General features: G+C 42.0%; 1 protein-coding gene across 1 annotated transcript; it reads left to right on the forward strand.

The window, feature by feature from the left end:
- Positions 1–1,071: 1,071 nt before the first annotated feature.
- Positions 1,072–25,594, forward strand: LOC128875669 (uncharacterized). Its single transcript, XM_054121464.1, has 15 exons — positions 1,072–1,119; positions 2,289–2,428; positions 2,613–2,746; positions 3,172–3,412; positions 3,853–3,969; positions 5,131–5,360; positions 7,146–7,355; positions 9,309–9,552; positions 11,419–11,693; positions 12,047–12,371; positions 12,811–13,290; positions 16,996–17,126; positions 23,887–24,035; positions 24,145–24,395; positions 25,017–25,594. The coding sequence occupies exons 2-15, from the start codon at positions 2,293–2,295 to the stop codon at positions 25,295–25,297; spliced, it is 3,204 nt and encodes a 1,067-aa protein (XP_053977439.1). The 5' UTR covers positions 1,072–1,119; positions 2,289–2,292; the 3' UTR covers positions 25,298–25,594.
- The last annotated feature ends 1,453 nt before the right edge of the window (positions 25,595–27,047 follow it).

A 27,047-nucleotide genomic window follows, 5' to 3' on the forward strand; every position in this document is an offset into this window, starting at 1 on the left:
AAATGGACTTACTGATCTAAAGTCTCGGGTAAACAAACACCATATGAAGTATACGCTCTCCGTGCGTGCGAGTAAAACGTGCTGGACGTTTGTAATTGTGACGTAACGTATAGGAGACGGGCATACATCGACGGGAGCGGATGTCGACACACAATCAGGATCGGAAGTAATTCCGGTGGCCGAGCACACTGCGATGGCATTGTTAGCCTATCCGCTGAATAATAATTGGCGTTCGGGCATTTACATGGTCAGGATCGCAGGGCGTCAATATCTTTCCGGATGGAATGAAAACGTCACCTGCCGGTTTTGCTCGATGGTGTAACGTTCGTTCAGTGTTTGCCGTGGATCTATACCTGTGACTTCGCTCGCTTTGCTCGCTGCGAATCAAGAGCAAATCGAGTCAAGTCTCGTTTCTTGTCGCGATAGAATTGCCTAACGCGTGGGTACTTCCTCTGAAACGTCAGGGCTCGTTTGGAGTTTCGGGCTCTTCGTGTTTGATTATAACTTTCCCCGTGTTCTTGCTCTTAGGAGTGCGACAAATAGTTTTTTCATTCTTGGTTAATTAAAGGAGTCGGGCACAGAGTTATATATACATATATTGGGCGTATTATTTATTTATTATTTATTCGTTTTTTTTTTGCAACTCTAGTTTAAATAGAAATACTTGCTCGTCGTTTTGTTACGTTAAAGTACCAATTTTCTAAGTTAGCATCGACCTGATGATAACCTGAGTCTCAACCTGATGGCTATTATAATTTATCTATATAATAATAATAGTAATAATACATGAGATATTACTCTGCATCCACTGTCCATCAGGTTGAGATTTGGGTTATGTGTAGAGACATGAAAAGGAGAAGGGGAAGGAAACAGAGCAAACATGAAGAGTGTTCTAAGAGAAGAAATGATAAGTGACTAGTGGAAGTGATTGGCGACTATTTATATACTCGAAAAGAATTGAAAAACGAATCGTATTACAAAATGAATTCGCATTGTCAAAGATGCTATCCGAGGAGTTAAATTTTCCATAAAGCGTTCCATGTGGTTTTACGAAGAAAAAAGTACCTTAGGTTTCCAGTAAGATTGGGAAGATTCGATTTGAGCAGAATATTGGAACAGGTAATCGGTCGATCGATTAGTCCGTAATGTTTATACGCAAGGAGCGGGTCAGTGGTCGTACGACGCTGCTCGGGTGTCGATAACCCAAGGTGCGATTGTATAGGATCATAATTATAGCGATACGTAGGCGCACGTAGATGTATTGTTGCGGTAGAGATCAAGTTAGTCCGCATAGCTGTTCAAACGTAAGGTGTCCCATGAGTTGCATGGTAATCAGTCTGTATGAGTTACACCTCGGTAGATTCTATCTATAGAGTGTTTCGTCTAAATTGGAATGGTCAAATATCTCACGAAGGGCTAGGAGTATCAATAAATTGTCTAATAAACTAACTTATATCTAATGCAATTTTACTAATAAACGCTTTAAGTCTATTGATTTTAATCGCACTTTTCCTCAACAAATTATAAAGAGATATTTATATCCAATTCTCGAATGGTGTGATTATTCAGTAGAAGACTAACAATCATAATTAGGAAACCTAGAAATCTCGTTCATGGGAGCGAAGGAGTCCAAGGGAGAATGGACTCAGGGTGGAAAAGACGAAGTACGGTCACGCTGAATGCACGCGAAACCGTGCAGGAAGCTGACAGAGACGCATGCGCGGAATCCGTTAGGAAAACGGAATGTGCATTCCAGGGAAATTCCTCGGACCGTTTCGAAACAGTTAAGCGAGGCAAAAGCAGCCGTGATTTTCCAAACGTTTTATATCGAGCGTCGGGGAGATTGATCTGTACCTGGTGATTTATCGCGTTGCGCTGTTTCCGGTTTAGCTCTCCGTTTCTTGTTGCGATTCTGACCGATTGATGCAAGAAATACAGTAGATTATACGTTTTTGATCGTCGTTCTGTAACTTTAATCCTTCGAGTACGGAACTTAATCAAAACGATAGCTGTGGACGGAATTCTTTTTTAATTTATTATTTTATTAAAATATAGACTATGTATCAACTTGAAAGGTAATGAATCTAAATATTTATTTCAAAAAGTGATGATTGTGTCTGAAGCAAGCAGGAGGTCGAAAATGTTGCCTAACGCATATATGCGTCCATATCACTCTAAGAGTTAACTATAAAAATGTTGATTGCCCTGACGGGCAGTGTAGGCTACAGATAATGCACACCGAATTCAATTAACTGTCATTGTTTTGTTTCCGTCTTTTTCCAACGGAGGAGGATGGGCTGTGCACCTAGCGGGCCATCGTACGCGAAGGGCGGCACTCGATTAATGGCCACGAAGCTGACTTTCACCAAGGGTCAGCTGCATAACCTGAACGCATATTTCCGTAGGCTGCTCGACGATGCTCCGAACGGTGAATGTTTACCAAGAATTCTCTTCGATAAATCTTTTACGCGTTCGATTCGTGGCTCGAAGGTGGAAGAGATTGCGCGCAGGGGCTGGGAAATATCGAATGCAAGAAGCAATACGAGCCCCTTCTTCCCACGGCTCGTCGATTTTTTACAGAGCCTACCGTTGAACCGACGACCGTGTTACAGATCCCTCGAGCGCCTTCGCGATGGAAGCTATCGTGGAGAGATTGGTTCAACGTTTGATGCTGGCCGCTGGCAATCTGGATCGAAGATTCTCATCGGTGTTCCTCGTTTCCTTGAACGAGCCTCGACGGATAAAGGTAAAGAGGCGACGGTAACATCATTCGAAGAAAGTTGAGCAAATCTGAGAAAAACTGAGCTTTTTGCTGAGCGAAAATGAGCACGATCTTGCCAAATCGAACGAAACTAAATGAAGAAAGCTGGAAAAAATAGAGCTGAACTACACAAAACTTAGGGAAACTCAATGAAACTGGACAAAACTGAACGATACCGAATAATACTGAACACGACAGAACAAGATTGAACGACATTGGTCTACATTAAGCAAGATTGAACAAGATAGACCAAAATAGACCAACACTGACCCAGACTGACCAAAATTGAACAATAAATCTGAACGAGATTAAACGAGATTGAACTACTGTAGTTTTAGCAAGACTAAACAAGACTGAACATTGCGCGAAGATTCTCGTATCGCCTAGTTTCTTTTTCTCTTTTTACCCAGCGACTCAGGTTCGAGTACTTGCTGCGAATAGATGCCCTGTCTGAGCCTGCCGCAAGTTCCGAGTTGGAGGTCTCGAGGGTAACCGTGGAGGAGGATGCGGCTCTGTCAGGCTTTATTCGGTTAAAGATACTCGCCGCTGGGGCAGAGCACTGGCGAGAGTACGTGGATGCTGCAGGGAGATTGAGGAGGGATCTGGTGAAAGCCAAATTAGCAAATTTGTTGGCCACGGCCATTAAACGAGGTACTTCGTACACGCCAAGTCTGTTGGGTTTTGCTGGCGGTTCCTAGTCGCGACTCATGCTTTCGGGAAATTTGAGGCTTTCGCGAATTCTCGCGTTTTATCTGGGAATGGGGACAGCTAAGACCCACTAGTGTCTTACAAATATTATAATTTCTACTTGCTCTCTGATTCTTCCCATCTAGATATTTCAATTTGTTTGAATTTTCACAGGCTTTATTGCAGAAACTTCTGTTTTTTTTTTTAAATGCATTATTATCTTGTTATTCTATCAAACTTAAATTTCTCTGGTATAAACTACATTTCCTTTTGTTATTAATTTCTAACCACTATTTTTACCTTGCTTGTTAAAATATTTTAAAATTAAACTGATCCTAAAGGATCTTTTCTATTTATTACAAAGTGTTCTCCAAGGTAATCTCTTTTCAAACAATTGTTTTTAGATGCCGTAGGTTCAACCGATGACGAGATTTGCGTCACCCCTGGTCAAATTGTGGATGCCGAGGTCCTCGACAAAATATTGCAGCAACCAGACCACTGTCGCATATTCTACGGTCCAGGTAACGTTAATATTCACGTAAACAAATCATACGACTATTAAATCCAGGACAAAGTCTTTAAGGAAAATTCAGATATATTCGACGCAGTTTGTGTTTTATAAAAATATCAAAATTCTGAAAACCCTTCTGGGAATCTCTTTACTATTTGGAATTGTACAGCAAAAAATCGGTGCAGTAACTTTACCTCTTTATAATATTAATATAGATAACCATACATCCAAGCAGGCGGTTAAAAATAAATGATTTCAAACGGTTATGTCATATTTTCATTTCAATTACAATTTGCCCAGGTTTGGTATCATTCGTGCACTCAATGTCTTAGTTCGATGGCCAACGCTCATGCCTCTTCCGCTCCCGATATCCTGGAGCCTCCGAACTTCCTCTTCCGGGGTGTCATCTTCGTGTCTTTACCTTCTTCGGCGTCCATCCTTTCGTCGCTTGTTTGTTCGCGACCCGCTATCCGCGCTTTGTACTAAATAACCGATGCGCGAGGCAACTCGGTAATTCAATATACACCGGGTGTTCTATAAATCAGAACAGGACGCCCGGGCAAAGTTCCTTAATAACGACTGCAGGGGATTTAGAATAACGAGCGCCGCGAAATATGCCTGGTTTTCTGTGTAACTGGATTAAGGAACGTCTCATAAATCAACCCCGCGCCGCATCTCGCGAAACAACAGCCCCGGCTAACGACGCGATTTTTAACAATGCCGGGTTATAGTGTGGACAAAATCAACTGGACGCTGCCGAGGACTCTCCCTTAATCGCGTACCGCTTGGCTAAGATGGACGATAAGTGTTATATAAGAGGGTACTCTTTTGTGTTTCTTCATTCGATTCGATTCATTGATAACCAATAACCACCATCAACCTGAAATATCAAACTAATTCCTTGCAAGTTGTTTGCAGAACAAAAATTCGGCTCATAGGAGGCTAACGAATTAATTCGAATTATAAACGAATCTTCCAATATTACTTGAAAATTACCCAGCTCCCAATCAAAGTAAGTGTCGATACACTTCAAACAAAGTTTGAAACATGAGTGTACGTATGGTATCGGAACACGTTCCATCGTTAGCAGAGGCCTCGCCTGTCACGCTTCGCGATAGTCGATTTCGTTTGGACAATAGACAGCAGTAGAGTTTCGCGAAACTGTTTGCAGCCACTTCGAGTGGGCCATTGCCAGAACCTAGGGATCATCGCGTGGCTCTGATAGAAGACGCCGGTGGAATACTGCTCAGAATTGGATTAGACGGATTCAAGGCTCGCGAGGCAGAGGTCAGGCTATTAATCGGCATCGGTGTGTCGTCTTGGCCCAGCATGACGGATTATCCCAGAAGAGTGCCTCTTCATCACTGCGACGCTCTTCTTCACTACACAGCGGCCCAAAGCGTGAGTGCATTCCTTCGAAATTTTATTGTTAGCTTCGAAAACCCTGAAATGCATTCGAGGACAGAAAACATTGGCCACTCGATGCGTACTAAGCTTGGCAAGGGAGCATGGGTACAAAAAACAGTCGAGGGTTGGTTGATTGATTACTTGGTTTATTTCAAGCAATGCGTTAAATACACCAGAATATGTTAAATGTTGCAAATAGAATAATGAAAATTAATGATTAGGATGTTATAGAATTGCGCGCATATATGCGCTAATGATGCGGATGGGTTAAGTTAAAGTTTGTCTCGTCTTGAAAAGTAACAATCCTGAAAACCACTTCGCGACCGAACGGTGCGTGGATCGGTTTATCGACGCCCGAGAGAACGCTTCTGTCGAGCTTGGAAAAGAAAAAAAGAAAGGAAAATGAGAAACAACGACGAAGTCAATTGGTCTACGACTCGATGCGCTTTTCACGGTGCGATTTGCTCGTCGACCTTTGGGGTTCGCTGTCGAGTGCCGCGGTATTTGTGTTCCGCTCTAGTTGGTGGGAACAAAAGTATCGAAAAGCGAAGTTTATTGACTCGTGCGGTACGCATGCGTCGCGCAATTAGAGCATTGATTATTCCTATCTCATCGTTTGTATGGGTCGTAGGTAAGCGATTATTAAAAAGCTCGGTTCGACTCGAACGAACCAATTACGGAGGCTCGCGAGAGGCGCCAAAGTGGAAGGAAACGGTAATTGCGAAAATAGCAAAATGAAGATGCGCGTCTCGTCCAAGTGGGAACGCTTTTCATCGATGCACAATTATTCGCTAGCGGTCGAGTGCCTTCGCGTGTGTCTCTTTTACGGTTTTGCGTTGCTTTGATCGCAGTTAAGAAGGGAGCTCGATTCAGGACGCGGAAAATGAGGCATCTTCTTACGAATTTTTAAAACACTATACATCGAGCAGATCTTTATGAAACTTACAGGGTCTTTTATTGGGTATTCGCTGGCAACAAATAATTTTTTTCAAAAACATATAATGTTTTTTACCTTAAACAAAAAAAAAAACCTAAAGATTACACCCCAAACATTATAAGAAAAAAAAGTTTACATAAAACAACTTTTCCATGCGAATAATGACTTTTAATGACCTACTTTTCTTCAATTTTTATATATTAAGATAAGAGATGTATAATAATGTAAGAAGAGTGTGTTTGCAAAGAAATCAATACCATTGTAGAGTTTATTTGCTGCCATCGGTAACCTAGTAGGTGGTGGGGGTCTATTGTTAGCATAATTGGTCCTCTACGAGTGCAGCTAGAGAAAACAGAAGGTTGACGTAAATGTCCCACGGGAAAGTTGAAGGATATGCGACTCATTGGGAATGAAATATGCGATTAAGATGAATGTCGAGGTAATTATGGCCGTCGAGGTTTTCCTTCGTTATTTATGCCGTAACGTGATGTCGAGATACTTCGTACGACTACCTTTTCTCACCTTTCTTATATTTCTTCTCTTTGTTTTGTTTCATCCTCTAAACACTAATGTTTAATGTGTTAAAAAAATGATCATCGTTCCTCGTCAAAGTTGTACAAAATATTGTTTATACCATACACGATTAATTAAGCGAATGGAAAGAAGCAATTACGTTGAACTCGTGCAGCTCTGCATGTACATTGTGTTCTCTTAATAGCGACGCGAAATTCCTCTCGCCGAGTCCAGGGATTTTATTCCGGCTAGGAAATTTTCATATGTTCTTGGCTAAATGGGCAGACCTGTTTTGTTTCACGGCCTCGTTTTGCCTGTCGCTATTTTAGGCCATGTATGCAGTGGCCGTTGGACCATATACCGGTGCACGCTGCGAGGATCGGGCAACTCTCTGGGGTGTACGTGTTCCAGCGGCTGAGAAAATTATGAGTCAACACTATGCCGCCGACAGTGTACCCGCCCTGACTGAATCTGTGCTCATAGAAATCTTGCACCAGCTGCGCGAGGGTCGAGCCTTCGGTACATCGACCACGTCGAAGGTGACATTTTGCCATTTTTCTGAGACTCTGCATGTTCTGTCGTAGTGGCTAGTGGTCGGGCTGACGCGATATATTATTATGTATTAACGATATTTGAGGAAGTTTCGTGGTATAGCAATCAGTAAGAAGTATTGGCAGGTGTTACGATTTGAGAAGGTGTATCAATGTTTGATACTAACTCCTTTAAAATGGTAGCTAAATGGTCGTTGTACAATGTGGGTACCAGTTGATACCAGTACCTCCGAAACGGTAACTAAATGGTAGCTACGTAATGTGGATGTCACTTGGTACCAACAATTTCAATACGGTAACTACATACATAGTGCGGGTACCATTTTGATCAAATAATCAATTCCTAAAAGGAAAAAGTTTTCGCAAGTGATCTTAGCTTTTAGAGCTCGACGAATCCAAATTCTCCAGGTATACGATGAAATCTACTGGCTCTGTTGAATTATTATCGAGCCGTGACGCGAGTTCGTTTGTACTCTGCGATGCACAGGTATGAAACGAGCCTAATATCCGCAGTAGATGAAAACGTCCAAAGGAACGAGGTGAAGCCAGAATATCTGTAAGGCGACCGTCGCGAACGACGCTGCTGGAAAGGGAAACAAATGATACGCCCGACCGAGTCGGCGAAATAAAATCCATCTGGAGGAAGTGCATTTGTCAGGAGATGGGGTCCAGAATGTCAGGCTTACAGAATATATGGGGTGAACCTGCGGTTTTGTCAGAAAACGTACAGGTCGTACTACGAGAAACTAACGAAAAGGGTTTATTAATGTGGGTCTTAAAATTGGTTGGTTTTAAAGTAGAGGTAGAATTGGTTATATTAAGAAGGTAAATTACATAAATCACCTACAAGAATACCTATCCATGAAACCACTCGTAGTATCAAAGACATTTACAATCTATTCCACATATTCAACAAACTCATCGTACAACATTGACAGTTAGTAAGTTGTCCTCGACCACTATTTCATATTACATTCAGTTTTCATGTATCAATTTCCAAACGAAATTAGGAAAAAGTCTGAAGCTCACCTACACGAACCATTTTTAAAGAACAAAAGCAAAATTTCTCTTTCACTCTTCCAAATAGTAAATAAAAAAAATACGCAAATAAGGATGCCCCGAGGACTTCCTTCAACAAGTAAGCCTCGAGCAGAAGCTTTATTACCTTCGCATCGGATCCTCCGATTCGCCGGCCTATTTCTCGAAACTCTCGTTTCGTAACGCGAATCGAACCTCCGTTTTCCTTCTGGAGTTTCTCCCCCTGTACTTCCGCGATCCAGATATCTCGGCGTCGACGTTGAAAACACTATTCTCTCTGACGCGCCGTTGCGTCCCGGCTGTTTAATAAAAACGCTGCTGGATGCGACTCGGCAATAATTTATCCACCCCCGAGCCATGGTAACCGAACATGCAGCCCCGGTGAATACGTAATGAGAAAAGTTGAATCGATTTTAAAAATTCCCATCCCCGACGCCTCTCTCCGCTGCTTCCGGTTTGCGTGATCTCCACGGCTCGTAAATGAGCAAGGATTTTTCACGTGTCATGGGTGCGGGGCAGTGTACATATTTATTAAATACACTCGGTAGTCTTCGGTTGAGAAACATGTACACGTTAACTCTTTCACTTCTTTCAATTAGCCAAATATCAATTATATTATTATAACATAATAACAAACTTCTGACTTGTTAATGAAATATTCTTCATGGATTCGTCTAAATTATATATGTATAAATCATATAATTTATTTAGTTAAACCATAATGCGTTGTAATTATAAAAACCTTAATGAATACTATATTTGTTAGTTATCTTCATCAAAGATTAACACGAGAAAGCTCTAGATTAGATGACAGAGGTTCTAGAGTAGATAATAATTCTTCTTACCAAGAGTGTTGTGAAAAATAAGTGGAATAAAAGAAGTGTAATTGAAACATTTCCTCAGGCAGCACGGAAAGCCAGTTTCCACTTACAGGATCGTCCACGAGTGGTTTCCAGACACATTTTGCGAACCGTGCACCGGTGGTCCTTGGAACGTGCAGGAGCGGACCCTTTGACGAGCTGGTCGCCCGACACCCTCTCGCGTCATGTTCTCTTGGCCTTGGACGAGCTAGTCACCGCGCTGAAATGCCAGAACCTGAGGTGTTACTTTCATCCGCGGTGCAACGTGATGCTACATTGCGCGAGAGGTAATTCACTTCGAGGATGGAAATGAAAAACTACCCCTGCGGCGCGCTCCTTTGTTCTCTTGCCATTTTCTATTTTTTAAGTTATTAGGTGTGGAAATTAATTCCGTACTTTTACATTCGCACATTTATAATTCCAGTGTAAACGTCTAAAAAGAGGGACTTCTTTGAGAATTTAAAAAAAAAAAAAAAACGAAAAACAAGAAGTCATACAAAAATTGTGATTTTGTTACAAATGTACAGATGCAAAGGCTCGGAATGAATTTCTACACCTAAAACCTCCATCGAATAGCGAATCAGATCTGTTGCACACTCCTGCTCTATGTTGTCGCACGTCCCATTTTTTGTTGCGGTTGTTTTGTTCACGCTACAATCAATATTGCGGCGTCGCGGAGAGCCGTGCGATCGTCTGGTTTCCATGGAAATTCTTAATTGGTGACGATAACGACGTGTACTATTATCGCGTAGCGGCAATTTGTATGCTCCCATAAGCCGTTCGACGATGCACTTGGTTCGCATCAATGTTTTTCATAGCGTTCGCCGCTCGTCGAGTTGTCCATTCGATACGCGACACGGCCGCAACAATGGTGTTTACAATTTCATTGCGCCCTCGCGATTTAATCGTGGGGCCTGAGAAACTATGTAGCTTGGCCGAAAACCACTCGACCTGACCTGAATATGTAATTGGACTTGCCAACTGTACCTAGCGTAGAAAAAGAGGATACATTTGCATCTTCGTCGTGCATATATCATGGGATTGGAATGGAGAGTTATGCGAGTCTTCCACCAGTAAACTCCACGAGTGATCTCGAGAGATAGCGATTGTTAAGTACTTGGAAATTAATGCTTCGAGCGTTACAAATATTTCGTAGAAAATTATTATCGTCCAAAAATCATGGAAGTTCGAAGCTTGATATTTTAAATGGTTTAACAAGATCGGCTCGAAGATGTTGCCACTGCTTGGAAAAGCATCGCAGGGGAATCGCTTAAGAGGATTTGAAATCTGAGGCTTTAAGCTTTAAACCTTTTCCCATCGTTGTGCGGCTACTTTTCGCAAAATTACAGAACATCAAAGTCCGTTATTTTTCAAGCGATTATAAATCGATCCTTTATAGATGACAAAGCTGACTCGTAGAATGATGCTCTGAAAGAACGTATTCAACGAACGCCTTTATTGGGTCCATCGCATGAACCACCCTAATCTACCGAACACTTATAAGCGCCCATACAGCAGAAAGGATTAATATTCTCTAAAATCATACGTGCTCGAAAAAATGTATCAACAAATGACGTAATTTATGCTGCAGGATGTTCGAGCATTTGTTTAATCTATCAAATATATTATTCAAGACACTGTTGAGCATATGAAGTGAATAATTGAACGTCTACAAGCATGAATTACATTTATTCAATACGCATTAATACATTATGCTATACGTAATACAATTTATATAATTACATTAAATAATATATGAATAGGAAAACATTAACAAACATCTATTACCCCGATGATTACACGTGTTGCAAAATTATAAAAGGTAACATGGAACGCATTTTCAGTCTTTTAAAATAAATAGTTGATGTCTACCATTTAAACCTCCAACGAAAAAGTGACGTCGCATGTAACATTTCACCGTGCGCCAGCCGTCGCTTCTGTTTTGAAAACGAACGACCAAAAATCCTTAAAAATGGCCGAAACGAAAAATGATATCGAACGAACGAGCTGTGTTTTACGTCGAAAACATTGTTTTGTTTGATGTTACGTTAAAACATGAAACCAGTTGTACCTTGCTGGATTACCAGGCATGTCGGAGTAGCGAGCAGACGGATTATAGAGACCACGCTGTATTACGTTCTTGCATTTCAAAGGTGGAATAGCGCATTACGAGGGTTCTTACGTTGCTGATGCACTTCTGTTGGAATCTTACCTGGAGACTCTCCATCATCGTTCCATTACTATGACGCAAGGTGTACCCAGGCCCGTGGACGTTATGGAGAGCGAGCTCATTGTCAGATGGCGTGACGTTTTGGCCTCTTTGCCCAGAGGGAGGACGGACGTTGATTATGGATACAGCTGGAGACAACTGGAATATTTTAGCTTGATCCTGGAGCAAGTGCTGCGAGCGAAAGATGCCTCGTTACAGGTACAACGAAAAGCGCGGAAAACTGTCTACATGGTTAAAATGACAACAATCTTCTCAGAATTAACCCTTTGCACTCATGGCCTTTTTTTCTGGTATCTACCAGCAACTCGGGATGTTTCTTAGCATTCTATTGCCACGGATGTTAGGATTATATTGACTTCGAAAATGAAATCTCTAATTTGAGATTTGAGAATCAGGTCACCTTTGCCTCAACGACAATCATTTTATTGGCACTTCGAGTCACAAAGAAATGAAACTTAAAAAAAACCTAGTGGTGACTGAGAGTCACCTCTCGAATGCAAAGGGTTAATAACAACTGTAAACCTGTAACAGTTTGTTTTTTGCATCCATAGGATTGGTGGCACGCAGACAGCTCGTACCTGAATTTTCCAGAATTGTCGCACGACACGACCGAACGTGTGGAAAACCTCGTGTTCCTGTTGAAATTAGTTTTAACGCAGGCTAGAGATGAAATCCGCGCGATGTCGGATCGCAGGTCGCGTGTGCGCGATCATTGCAAGGTATTGAGAAAGGGAAAGCATCGCTACACCGCTACTCAGTTCGATTACTCGGTGGGTCTGTTGATCGACGCAGTCAGAATGGACAGGGAAACCGCCAATACGGATCTGGAGGCTTATCCAATTATGGCGAAAATGGTACTACAATGGCTCCATTTCGGTAGGCAAACCTAACGCACGCTCCTTTTCAGTCTTAATGTTTTCATTCTCAGATTCTTTGTAATCGACGAAAAAATATATTTGTTTGTATTTCTATGTATATTAGGTAATAATTGAAGCTCTGAGTCTTGTTCGTAGATCTTTATTTCAAGCAATTCATTTTAATAAACAACTTTTTCGAGAAATTTATAAGATGTAATTCAACTTAAATTTATTTTTACTAAACATCGAAGGTATAATCTACAATTCAGAGTTATAATTCAATCAGATTACGATATAATTGAAACAGAAATATTAATTAAAGATAACCAGATTGAAGGATCGCACAAAAATTATAAATAGAACAGATAAAATTGTCGTCATTCCTGTCGAATTACTCCGGTATAATTCATGAAGGAATACACCTATAAGTCTTCCCAACTCTGCTTTAATCGTTCCAGGCATGGAGTACGACAGAAAGTACCTAGAGCCAGTCCTGCGCCCGTACCTGAACAATCTCTTCAACAGCCTCCACGAGAACGGTTGGTGCACGACGGCTTGGAAGAGCAGACGAGAGATGTACAAATCCGAGATGCAGTCGTTGTCTGCGTTCTGTAAATCCGTGATAGCTGAGCAAATATCGCCCGCTTCCGGCATCGTGGACTACTTGTCCAAAGGTTGGCGTTGGGCGGAGAGCGTGACAAAGATGATCGAACGCTCTGGGAATTCTTTGAGACTGATCCTCCTCTTCAGGGGCCAAGTGTTCAGATATAATTTGACGTTCGCCGAGAACAAGGGACCTGGTGCGTTCTCTGTGTGGAGCAAGGCCAGGAGCGTCAGCACGATCGCTAGGAGAAGAAGAATGAATTCGAGGGTCGGTGAGATAATCGAATACCTGACGGAGCCGCACGAACCGTCGGCGCCGGAAGAAAACGCTACTGGTGAGTGATGAAACGTAGTAATAGCGAAACGGTATTCCCTCGTTGCACGCGATGGATGTTTCCTATTTTGGAGACAACGAAGTCATCCACTGTTTTTGTTTTATTACGGTTACACTTTCGTACGAACGTGCGAATGAGAGACTTCTTTGGAAGTTGAAAACTGAAAAGCCACAGTGGTGTGAGTAATTATAGGTTCGAAGGTAAATGCTTGATATTTAAATGAAAAAAGATGCGTGAATCCCTGAAAATAACTTTTATTGTTTTCGATACTTATTGATTGTACGAATATGCATTTACCAGAGTTGAACTATGTTCGTGAAAAATAACTTTTTTCATAATACTATGAAAAATTAATTTGAACCTATAATTATTTACGCTACTGCAAACATGATACAATAATTTAACAATCATTATCTGGGACAGTAATACTGCAAAATTACATGTTATATCATACAAAAAGAGGAAATAAATTTGTTCTTGATGTTTATAAGTAAAGAATAATTGAGTGACAGGAAGAGAGTCTAAATCAGTCCTACAAGAAGGTACGTGATTATACTCTGAAAAAAGGAACAATTATAAGCTTTCCTTTGACATTTTCTCTGGTTATGTGCAAACGAGCAATACCCTTTGCCTCTTGGATCATCTGACGAATAGTTGCGTTCCGTTCGACTGGGATCGATCGTTTCGAGAGCCGAGGGAATGCGGCACGCGAGTAATTACAGCAATCGCGAGAGCTCCACTAAATCAGGTATTAAGATACAAACTTAAGCAAGGATTTTGCGGAGCCTCCGGTGGCCCTCGGTTCCGTTGTATTCCGGAGAAACTTGTCGCGACGTAATAAGCGTGCTTCGGGAGGACTGAAAAGGAAGTGGTTCGTTCGGGTTCGAGTTCGAGTTCAGAGAATTAATTAGATTCAGCCCCCTTTTCATGGGAATCTGGAGAGCGAGAAATAGAGAGAGAGAGAGGGGGATGAAAAAACGCCGGGAGTTTCCTAGCGACAGTTTCGACGGCCTCGAAAACACGAGTCCAAAGTTCTTACGGCTTAACAGCATCCAGGGAAATTAATTGTTTCCGGGGTCCTGGTGCAGGGTGAACACTTTCGAGCATGTCGGATTTTTCGGGGGAAAAAACCGAGATTGGAAAACCGTTTTTTTTTTATGCTGACTAATTACTCGTTTTTGTTAGCTTCGAACAATGCAGGCACTAGAAAAGACAATACAAAAATTGGGTGTATTGTTGGCGATGAGAGCAGTTCCAAGAAATGGTGAAGGATGACTGAGTGACGGGAAAACGGACATTGGTATAATTGTAATAAGGAAGAACGACAAGAGACGGTCAATTTCTATTAAAAAGAATGGTTGAGTGACGTGGAGAAAGGGAAGGAAGACCGAGCGACGAGAAAACAGAGATTATTACATTTGTAGAAAGAAACACAGGGGCTTCGTAAGAGAATTCAAGAAAAGGTGAGGGATGAGCAACTGACGATAATAAAATCTGGAACAAAATGAAGATGAAGAGGGGCGGGATAAAAGACATCATTATACTTGTGCAAAGAAAGAGCTAACTTTATCTAGAGTTGTGTGCAGAAGCGAGAATATTTTCTTTCCCTGTCTCGAGACTTTTCCAATACATTCTCGCTTCTGGGCGTTCGCAACCCGCTCGAAGAAGGTTAATTGCCTGCCAGCCACGCATGTAACCCCGCAAGCTCGTAAAATCGTGGAGAAGATCAATCCCCGCGTACTAAGATCAGGCGTAGGCGGAGGAGGAGCAGCTACTACTTCTGCGCGTTCACGCGCGCCTCCTTCGAGAAACATTGGTATAATAATCTGAAACTTTAAAATGCGTTAAATATGTACATCTTCGAATTAATTGAATATTTACAATGCATATAGTAACGGTCAGTCTTCGATGAAATATTAATAAGAATCGCGTGAGAAAGTTTTCTATATCGTTATATCTGCTAAAAATTAATTTCTGACAATAGTTACGTTAATTATTATTTCTTTCTATTATTTTTATTACACTTTCATGGTCATATTTTTCGAGATTCCAAGGTCATTGGCGTTGTCTCTTTTTCATTTGAACGAGATTGAGTGTTTTCATTATTGTAATATTGTTCGCAAGTTTCGAGTAAGCTCGGAATATGGAACGTTGGAACTGCTTCGAGACTGAAACAAGATTGAAAATCTTGAAAGTCTTGAAAGTTGTCGAACTGTTGGATAGTTTGGAGTCTTGGAAGTCTCGAATACTTAAGAAGGTTACAAGCAGTTGCATATTTTAATAGTTCTGAAAGTCTTGGTAGTTATGGCTGTACCGAGGAGGTTTGAACTTTTTTTTAACGACCTTAACATTATTTATTGATCATGTTTAACCTGGATAACAGCGATTATCACAGTAAAGTGACGAATACGAGGGATTTTAGAGATTTCTAACGTTACATTGTAATCTAAGAACATTACAGTAGACTGTAAACTGTCATTAGTAAGCGTGATAAATAACTTCGTAATCTACCTTTTATGATATAGATTCAACAAATGTGGACATTCACCAGCACCACTTCAAAATGACCATGTCATCCTGTTTTAGTTTCCCATAAACAACTGCTACCAATTGGCAAAATCCACAATCACGCGTGTTCATCGCGTATTCGCAGTCAATTCCAGTAACGCGACATCCATCTCTCCGCGATAGTACGCAAAATAACCGCGTGTAGCATTTAAAATTAAAGAGGAGGCGTTCGTGGCGTGTGACGCGCGGAAGGGACGTAGATTTATGCGAATGTCACGGGAGGACATCATACGGAGAGAGGATCGTAAAACTCCGGCTAGGTGGTAGGCGAATCGCGCAGGTTGAACCCCCAACTCCCAAAAAAGCGGTTTCTTGCTGGTCGTTTTAAATCAACGTTCGCGTTGGGTGACGTAGGCAAATTTCTGGCCCGTAACCCGACGTCCAGTGACTGGATCGCGGGGGACGTTTAGGTAAGTCACGTACACGCGAGACGTGGCGCAAAATCAATATTTTCGTTAGGCGTTGCAGGACACGCAGAGCTGAGGGATGTCGACCGTTTGACGTGTCTCGCGTCGATGAACAGATCGCGGGTTCGAGAAAAATGATACCTTTCCCGGTTACGTACGTAAAGAAGCGGGGTATATTGTATTCTTTACTTTGTATTCTAGGTTTATTTTTAAAGGAGGTATTGATACAGTAAACCTTTGATTACTCAAACGCCAATTAGCAGAATTCAGAGTCACTCAGATATCCCCCACTTTTTCTTGGAACTACAAATAGTCAACCTTTCTATTTATATAAAATTAGAATCTCAATGAAATTGTTTCGTTCTTGGAATATTTAACGAAACAACCCCCCGACTAAGAGTGTATTAGAAAAATCTTATGTCGGAATATTTACTAGGATTCAACCTTTTATTTTACTAAAAAAATAAACGTACTGCGAATATATATACAACGTATATCTGTCACTGCAGAGTAAGAAAAGAGAAAGTTTAGAATATGCCCTGTCCTCTCCAATGGCATTGAGGGCCCTTCCTATAGTTTCCTAGAACCTACACAGTTCTGTGAAAACTGCAATGTGTGCAGCTAGAAATTTCATTTTATTCGTTTTGAATAAAATCAAAACTTTTAATTATTTCATTATATACCATTCCCATTATCTTGGTACGTAGCGTAAAATCAATATTTTTGTTAGGGGTTGCAGGACACACTGAGCTGAGGGATACCAGCCCTCTGACGTATGTCGCGTCGATGTGCAGGTCACGGGCTCGACAACGTGGACCTGGTGATCTGATACCGGCCATGATCTCCCTGGGCAAGTTCAGGGTGAGTTTTCGGACTTTCGCGTTATTCTTCATTTCCCTCCTCTCCCATTTTATCTTTCTGCTCTGCCCGTCACTTCAACTTTTAGGATTCTGTTTTACTTTGCTCGGGCATCCACTTAAAGTTTCGCGACCCCCTGAGTCGTTTTCAGCCATTTTCCGTGCCGTGAAACATTATTCCAGGGACCGGAGGCTATAAATTAGCGCGTAAGGACAACGTAGATTGAACTCTGGAGTTGTACACGTGTTCGTGCCGGTGGCCTTGACCGTCTAATTGACCTTGCCCCGAGTACAGTTGAAGGAGCCAGTGCGCGCAATAGAATTTATCCTCTCGTTTTCACGAGGAATTGAATATTTTGCATTCAGGATAAATAAGAATTTCTTTCTGCTTATGAAGTTAAAGTGAGATTATATGCGATGAAAATTGAAACTAAGACTGGACAGCTAAGCATTTTAAATGAGAACCTCTACCATGCGATTATTATTATCATAGTTACGGCGTGAAAGTCTTGTTGCTCTTAAGAGATATTGAACAGTAACAGTAACAGGTATTGAACAGTGAGTATAAAGAAAATTGGTAGTAGACTGAAATGAGATTAAATGGAATTGGTTGCTCTAGGTCATTGAGAGTTTAATTCCATCATACTGTTTGGCTATACTCTTCGTTCCATCCCTTACGACCCCGAATAAACCGACAAATAAAAACTCTCCATTCTTCAAACACGGAAGCATGCAGCGGTATCGTGAAATAAGGGGAAAAAAGTCACGGTATGGAATTTATGAGAATGAACCTACGGGGTACCGTGAGTAAGGGGAAATGCTTCTCGACTTTACCTCTATAGCCTGTGGTCTGTGCAGTAAAAATTCTGACCAATGATATAACAGTCCCCTTTAAAAATTATATTAATATACAGTCCCTATATAAATTTTATATACAAGAATTCTTTGTGACTGCTACAATTTGACAAATTCTGTATAGAGTCATACCTAAAATATTCTCGAAATTAACAAAAAAAATTAAGAAAGTTTTTTCCATAATAAAATCACAAAGAACCCTTAATATTTGGTCTTTTAATATCGTTTTCCTTCCTTGATGCGACTGAGCATGCATTGTCAGAGAAGGATTTCTCTGTAATTATTCGTGTTACTCATTCTCGACTATCTAGCCTACTCTATCTATATAATCTCTTTGATAAAGACCAATAGATTCGAACGGCGCGGTCGTAACGCGGTTACCATTACCAGCATTGCTATAGAATCGACTGTGAGCCGATTACGCAATCGCAGGATAATGGGACGCGCTTCATAGGCAGGAACGAATCGTCGGAAACGGCCGGAACTCGAGCAACGAGAAGTCTACAGGCGGGAACTTTAGTTCGAGTTTGTCGCATCGATAATATTGTCGTAGAATCTGGCGTCGGTTCGACGTCGTCGTCCCGACGCCGACGTCCGTTCGCTCGGCGAACCTTCTCCTGCGAAATTACTGTCCTGGAATTGCCTTCCCCCGCGCGCGCTTGCACCACGAAAATCTCTGCTCGTCTAATATAATGAAACTGCGCGAACTGTGTGTGTGTGTAATTAAGCTGCCTCGCGTCTGATGCAACGGAACGAAAGCCCAGAAACTCAGGCTGGGCAAACGGTGGAACGCCAACGACCGTGAATGCGAGTTTCGCCGCGGAAATTACTTTGACAAATAATCGGCCATCGAACCTGGACCGCGTTACGGTTGTTTAGCATGTTTAACAGCTTTTTGGTGGGGGCCAGTAATCGCCAAGTATGTTCTCTTGAGGCGGTTCCTATACATGAGGGTTTAGCTAACAACCCTCAACTTTCGTATCACCGAGCCCGTATACTCAATTTCCTTGTTAACTCTTTTGCACTCTGAATTATATTTCAATTTCGTTATCAGCAGCTCCCAGCATTTTTAAGTATTTGAAAGTTACTTTAACTAAAAAATTAGGCAATTCGAATAAATAAAAGACGAAACGATATGTAATAACATAAAGCATAAAATATCGTGTACGTATTACTTGCTGAGAAAACGAAAGAAACTTTTGGGATAGCCTAATATTACACTTTTTAATTAAATTCCTTCTCCACGTCACGGGCTACGATAATCGCTTCAGACTATCGCGCTTCCTATCACGCAATTACTAGCTCGACGTTACGCTCGTCTTTCTCTTATTGGAAGTCATGTGACGCGGAGGAACATCGATACCAAGGGAATGAATATTTATGTCGGTACTTCGGACATGCATCGGTAAACGAAAGGATAGAATGGAGCGCGCCAAAGCCAAATCTCGGTTTGCGACGGGCGAAACAACGAGAAAAATTGAACGAAATCGCGAGGAATATCTGCGTAGCGTCGGTATGTGCATCGCACGCCACGCGTACATCCATGTAGGTATGATCGTATAATATATAACGAAGGAACGTTTATCTCCCTCCAGGAGGCTCCTTCCTTGACAACGTGAATTAAACGTCGCTCACACGTCGTCGTCAAGAAACCAGCTCCGACGCTGCATCGTTGCAGTTCCCTCCTTCGCATAAATTCTCCCGAGAATATAAATTGATTTTTCATCGAGCCACAAATGAGCGTTAATATCTACATATTGAATCTTTGTTTCCGTTAACATATAAATGTGTTGTACTCTGTCGTTATTACGATACAAGTTTATGTTTTGTACTAATTACTCTTGCTTACAGTGTTTTTGCAGAAAATTCTACAAGGAACAATATTTTTGCTTAACAATTAAGACTGAAAAATAGAGGTTGAATTTACTATATTTTCAAACTAGAAAACGTCTTTTATATACATTAAACGCAACGACGTTTATTTAATTCTAACGAGCGTAACAATTAAAAGCAACCACGAATGTACGCGTTACGGAGTGGATCGTAAAGAACCATCAAAAGCAACATCCGTTTTCCAGACGGGCTTTTCAACGACTTCCGTTTCTCTTTACATCGGGGATTGAAATTCGGTTTAATGCTTTGGGAAAGCCAGCGGCGAGATCATAAAATCGAGCCGCGATATTACTTCAAAGGATCACGTTACCGTAATAATGACAAGAAAGCTGTTGCCGCAACGATGTCCGTACAGGTAGCGATGGGAACGATGGTCTCGCAATCAGCATCGCTAGCAACGCGAAGAATAGAATCGAACTCGCCAGTTTTCGTTCCTTCGATTACGTACTTTGCGTTGCACACAGTATCGGAACCGCAACGAGCCTACGTACCCTTCTCCTAACTGTTATGGCGGTACTTTGATGCCCGGCGTAACTCGTACAACCTGATAACGTTCCTCAATTTTTCAATTCACTGATTAGAATTATTGATAATGCAGCTTATGAGTATTATCGATGATCGTTGGTAATATCATCCGACTGGTTTTTAGAGTTCAATGGAAATATTCTTTGAAGATTAATTAGACTGAGGACATTTATGTTGTTTATGCGTTCATGACAAATGAAATATATAAAAATATACGGGGATGAGAAGAAATGCACGAATGTATGAAATATAAATCTTTTGTAATATATTTATGAATTTATGACAGATAAAATATAAAAAAATATACAAGATTGTGAATAATTTAATTTTTCACTCGTTCAAAATTTAATTCAAAATTTCCCTTACATTCGTTAATTCGAAACTGAATTCTCTGACATCCGTTAATTCGAAAATATACCTCTTTTCAAATATCGAAATAAAATTTCCACCAAAGATGCAGAAAATCGGATACACACACAAAAAAAAAGTATTCGTTTTACATAAACCTCGGCGAATATAAATGACATCCCCCGGCCGATCCACCGATGAAGGAAGAAGCAAATTAAAAATTAATAATTCAAGTGTCTGGTTTATTCGTCGACCGAGAGGTTACGGAAGATTACGTAGATCTGAAATGCTCGATAGGATAATCGAATCGATCCCCTCGCTACTTACAGGAGCCTCGTGTTTTCCCCCGATGCGGCAAACGAGAAGGTCGTAATGAAAACATTCGGCGAAAAATATCGCGTTGCGTCTACCGTCCGCGCTGCTGCATCGATAAAACACAAAAATAGAGAATCGAAAGGAAGATGAATGTTTCGATAAGAGGCTGGCTCCAGGTCCGCTGATTGCGAGTCCTACAGTCAGGGGCAAAAAAAAAATAGGACACCCTACTAACTCCCAAATTTTGATTCAACAAGTAACATAAACCGAAATTTATTGTACATTCTGTAACATTTTATAACGTATTTTGTTCATAAGTTTTAGTCCCTTAAACTAAGAAGAATCTGCGTGACAAAAAGACGGGACGTCCAGTCAAGACCAAAAATAGAACACCCTATTAATTACAAAATTTTTATTCAACAGCAAACATCAACGAAACTTATCTCGCCTATCCGATAAAAACTCAGGAATTAATAGGGTGCGGCAATCGTTTCGTCTCCGACTGTACGTAACAGCGAACCGTAATTTTAGGAAAGCTTCTTTGCGACGTATCAATCCATCAAGCTCCGGCAATTTGAAACGGTATTCGACAGTCTAATTTTCTTCGAAATCCCGTAGGAGGTTTCCGTGGTGGTCGATTAACCCAACGGATAATTAGACGGGAGCCACCTTCAGCCAGCCAGCGAGAAATGAGCGAACGAAAGTCATGCAAACGACGGGACACGATCCTGCACTCACCAGGACCGAAACTTTTTTTTACAGCCCGTTAGGAATATCGCCCAGTCTGCTCGAATCTTGGTGTTCGTTCGCCGCGAGATTTCGCTCTGGGATCAAAAAGGACTTTCCCGAAGGTTACCGGGTCTCCTGGGGACGTTAAACGTATCAGCATTTGGGAAGGCGGAGGATCGAGTTAAACCAGACCTAATAGGTGTCAGCTAGTTCTCGCAGGGCGGGGGCGGGCCTTCGACCAATCCCTTAGGTCGATATCCGTAACAAAATTCTTCGACAGACGTCGCGCATCGGACCCTATCTCCAGACTTCGATCGGTCTAACGCCCTCGGGATCTGCGAGGTGCGTTCGCGAGGTGTTGCTCTTGGCTTCGATAACACTGTACAATTTGACAGAGATGGGCTAAAATCAGGGATAATATTTATTCGAACCCTTTCAGAACTGGTGTCCACAATTGTGGACAAAAAATTTAACACACTTCAAGAAACAATTTCATAATCGGCATACTAATTAAACAATTCTCTTTATTAATTAAATCGATTAAAAGTTGATTTCAAACCACGTAGTAATTAAATTCATCCAAGTCAACCGTATTACTGGTAGTCTTTCATATTTAATTTTGCATGCATTACAATTACGTTTACATATTTACATACAGTATTCAAACAGGGAACATACGAGTTAACGTTCGCATCATACATCCTTCATATAATCGAACGTTCCCATAACGGTTGCCTGTACCAGATATCTCGCGACAAAGGCCGCTTCCGCGAGCCCCCTCGCGACTAGAATTCCCCCGACAGTCTGGGAGATTTTCGTTCTGTTTGTCGCGCCAATCAATCCGCACGAAAATCGACGTGCTTAATTTCCGTTCGCGAATCGCGAGGCTGTTTGCGAGGTTCTCTCGATTAAATTACACACCCCCAGGCGTCAGCGATTCTTCTTCGTATTTTCCAACGATTTCTTCCTTCCGGGGCCCCTTCTCACCCACCTCGCTGGCACTGCTGGCCCCCCTGGGGGAATCCCGGTCGATAGTCGAGCTACGAAACTGTCTCTCGAACGCGGAATAAAAAGGAGACTCGGCCGTGTTCCCGGCACTCTGGATGTATGTATTTCCAGTGCCACCGTCGGCGAATAAAAAGAGAAAAAGTGGACACGTATTTACTTTCCCGAAGCGCCCTCGCGAGCTATACTCGCCGAGGAGGAGCCTCTTGGCTCCTGGTTCTCGTCTCCGTCCTCCGTGTGCCAACTAACTTTCTACTTAAAGAGCGACAGCCCCGAGAATCGGTCGGGGGTCCCCTTATGCTCATGGAAAACGCGTTTCGCGCTTCGAAAACCAAGTTTTAATCCCGGCCGTACGTCGAACTCGACGCTGGCGAACTATAATCTCCCATGCGATGTTCGATTTACTCGAACGGGGGAGGAAGAGTTTAGAGGAGAATTTACGGGGTATGTATTCTTCTTATTTCTTGCGGATAAAATTGGAACGGGAGGACGAGTTTTAGAAACGGAGAAACGCTGACGGCGCGAGTCGACTCCGACGGAAGTTGAGTGATTGTGAATCCGTGGGAAGGAGGGGGATGCCTTAATGCGTATATTCTAGAATTAATTGGACGACTGTATTAACACGTTTGCGATCCCAGAATCTTCAAAGACTCGGACTTCTGTAAATCGACAGTGAGTAAATTTAAAAAATAATACGTAACGACTCGTGTTTAGCTATCGTCAAAGAGCGAAGTTTCTTATATCAACGTATCCACTTCGTTAGGGAGAAGATTAGAATTATAAAATATGTTTCGAAATATCAATGTTGAAAATATGTAGTGTATAAAATAAAAAGGTTTTCATAACTTGTTCGTAACCAGGAATAGAATTTTAAGTGACGTGAATTCACGTCAGCGAATGTGTTAACTGCGACAGTTTCGTTATATCTTCGTTTCGACCATTCTATAGTTCAATAATTCCACGTATTTGAAAATCCACCATTGCCACAGTCCAGTTTCACCTATTTTCCGAGCAAATAAAATTGTAAACGTGGTTGAAATAAATATTCGAGCATCGCCGTCTCCTAACACGCGAACAATTTCGTTTGCCCGTAGATTTTGCAAGAAGTGGCAGCCACGTTGCCCCGTGACGAGCAGGTGGCCATGTTGGATATGGTGCAGAGAGTCTCCAGGGAATCGTCTCGTCGTTCCAGGAAGGCCGGCAGCCTGGACGCGAGTTCACCCAGACAAATCTACAGACCGAGGTACGTTTTCGGTTTCAAGACGATCGTCGCCTTTAAAGAGACGTTAATGGCCACGATTCCACTCGACAAGCCCCGGATGCATAATAGAATCCGTCTTTCTCCGCCTTAGACCGGAATCGGATCTTCTGGATTCATCGCCGCGATTATCGTCAGGCGGCAGCGAACGGAGCATCGTCGCCGAGCATCAGAGACAGCTCGAGAGGGAGATGCACGACACTTTGAGACGCAATGCGCTGACTAGACAGCGTCCATCCATTTGGGATACGTACTCGGTGTCCTCGTGGAGCTCCTCGATCGATTCCATCGCCGGGACGATAGCGCTCAGGAAATATCGCGCGCCAATATGGGACGCCATTAAAGGTTGCTTTTTGCTAGTTCGAATTACAGGAATTCCTCTAATCTTTGTCATACATCCGTTCTCTTTATTTGTAGGGACGAGGGGTCCCAAAAGGAGCTCTTGGAAAATCCTTTAATATCGTATCTTTTTAAGTCTAAAAAGTATTGGTAAATAAGGATAATTTTGAGTTGATTGATATAGCTATTTCTTTTAAACGAGTGTTCTAATGTAATCTTGATCGCGTTACATTTTTCCCGTATCTTCCATTTTTCACAATGGTAACAAACATCGTCTATTCCTCCGATATCCCTTCCATCCAGACATCTTTTTCCGCATACAAGAAAACCTCGAACGATCACGTAAAGCGAGGGAATGTATACTTATTCCCGTTTTACATATTATAGTTCGCCCACCGAGTCGAATACATCCCCGCGCAGCAGCCGGATCGCTTCTTGAAGTAAATTATTTTATTCCGCTCGGTGCTTCATCCGGTATTTGCATTCGCCTGGATCCGAGGCGACCAGACGTTTAATACGAACGCGACAATTTATTCCGAGTGCTCGCCGACTCATTTTTAAGCGAACCGGAAACAGGAGGGGGTAAACGGTGTGCAAACAATACGGCAATCGATTTTTCAATTTCAGGAAGCCCGCCGTCGCGAGTCAGCCATCCGGGGGATGGTAATATCGCGGGAAATAAATTCGACGAGATGATCAGCCGCGAGGAGTCGCCGACCTGGAGCACGCTGGACTCGCGACGAAACCTGGACGATCCAGGAACGAAGAATGGGGACGAATTGCCATCTTGGGATGCGCTCGAGGCGACGCTGAATAGGAGGCTGTGTAATTACGGGAACGCCCTGTCGGAATCCTTGGAGATAGGCGATAGCGTTGGGAGAGGCTGCGAGGAGAGACCGCGAGAATGATCGTTCCCTTGAATGGTAGCGGCTTCGTGGAAAGTAGATTCTTTTATCTCCAGCCGAGCCCGTCGCGAAAATCGCCTGGGAAAATGTCTTGAGTATTTCAGTGCCCTCGCGGATCCGCTCGATATTGTTTCATTGGATGCATTTCGGCTGAGCTGGGATGAAATGGTTTCTGGGGGTGAAATATTAGGCTCGGGGGGAAATAACGTTTTTACGTTAGTTGTATTTAACACTTGGCACCACGAAATTTGTCTTCATTGTATTTCTAATAATTCTGTTATTTTATGCGTTTTATTGGGAATCTGTATTACAAAACTGTTCCCTGGTGGGTATTAAATTTGAATAATTCTTTCTATTATTTATTTAGTTTTGTTTCACAAATACAAAAACAAAATGACGACGAGTAGCATTACTATCGAGTATCTTTTATTATTGGAAACGTTGTCACCATTTTTCTACGAGATGAACACAGATCTCTTGTATAAATTCTTGTGTTTACCTTGTTTTTAGAAGAGGAGCACTTATCCCACTTCTCCACCGAGTCCCTTGATTAATAACGATATTCGATAGTTCTCGAGGGCTCAGCAGTGGGTCAAGTTCGCCTAACGCGTTCAAACTAAATCCGCGCGGAGGGTTGGTGTATATCAGGTCACCTTCACCCCGACTATTTAGTCGATAAATTTCTATAGTTTGCTCGCTCCACGGTGGTAGAAAATCCTGGAAAACTTGGGAAAACCAAGAAAGAAGTTCGGAGGATTATTTTTGAACATAGCATAATACCTCGAAACCTTCGTCGAGTTGCATAATTACAGGACGAAGTGTTATTAGGTACCAGTAAAGTCACTATGAATTTGTGAAATTTATTTCGTTTGTTTATATTACATTCCCACGTACTAAATCTTGAAAGGATTTTCCAAAAGGGGCTTTTGGATTTGCTTTTCCATTTAATTTCATTCAAAATAAAAGGATCGGATACATTTAACGCTATTTGTGTTTTATTAAAAAAAATAAAAATCTCTTTCGTTCCAGTGGTGAGATTTTAAATGTTTCATTGTACAGAGTAACATATAATCCACAGAAATGTAATGCAATACAGAAATATAATCCACTTTCGCAACTCTCCACGTATCTCCATATGAAAGAAACAATTTCCTCCGTCGCTATTGCATCGAGTTAAATTAATCGAATCCCAGGCAACTAGCGGATTCGCCAAGATTTTCAGATCTCGCCCGAATCGCGTTTCGTGACTTCTGCCTGTTCCAGCTCGAGTCGACGGGGCGGCTTTGCTATTCAAAGATTGTTTTCGCAACGGTCTATTAGCGATTTAGCATAAATTCAGGTAAACGCGCGAGGCGAGCGTAATTGGAAGCAGTGGCGTGGGCTATGAACGCGCGATTCGATTAACCGAATTTAAAATAGCACGAGTTTGCCAACGGGGTCGTAATTGGCAATTAAAGTCGCCGGAATGAGCAACATTGTTCAAGCACTTCATCGATGAGTCATTGAGCCCCGCTCGTGCGAGCTCAAATCCCGTGAATTTCACTGGCTCGGAAAACCTCGAATTCGTTCCATTATTTTTCCACCCTTTTTTTTTTGTTATTTTTTCTACTCCTTTTGCGACGGAGCGTTGCATTTGCCGCATTAAACTGCAACTGCAACCGTTTCAGCATGCAAGTCACGTCGCTTCCCGCTCGTCGCGTGAACGTTGCGACAGTATTAGTTCTCGTTTTAATCCTTTGCTCCCCCATCCGTG

Source organism: Hylaeus volcanicus, chromosome 4 (genome assembly GCF_026283585.1).
Source record: "Hylaeus volcanicus isolate JK05 chromosome 4, UHH_iyHylVolc1.0_haploid, whole genome shotgun sequence".
Taxonomy (NCBI): domain Eukaryota; kingdom Metazoa; phylum Arthropoda; class Insecta; order Hymenoptera; family Colletidae; genus Hylaeus; species Hylaeus volcanicus.

Excerpts from the sequence above, each read along its gene's own strand:
- LOC128875669 (XM_054121464.1), top strand. The coding sequence starts at position 2,293 with ATGGGCTGTGCACCTAGCGGGCCATCGTACGCGAAGGGCGGCACTCGA. Across the intron at positions 3,413-3,852 it reads GGCCACGGCCATTAAACGAG|ATGCCGTAGGTTCAACCGAT; the intron begins GTACTTCGTACA and ends AATTGTTTTTAG. Across the intron at positions 24,036-24,144 it reads AGACAAATCTACAGACCGAG|ACCGGAATCGGATCTTCTGG; the intron begins GTACGTTTTCGG and ends TCTCCGCCTTAG.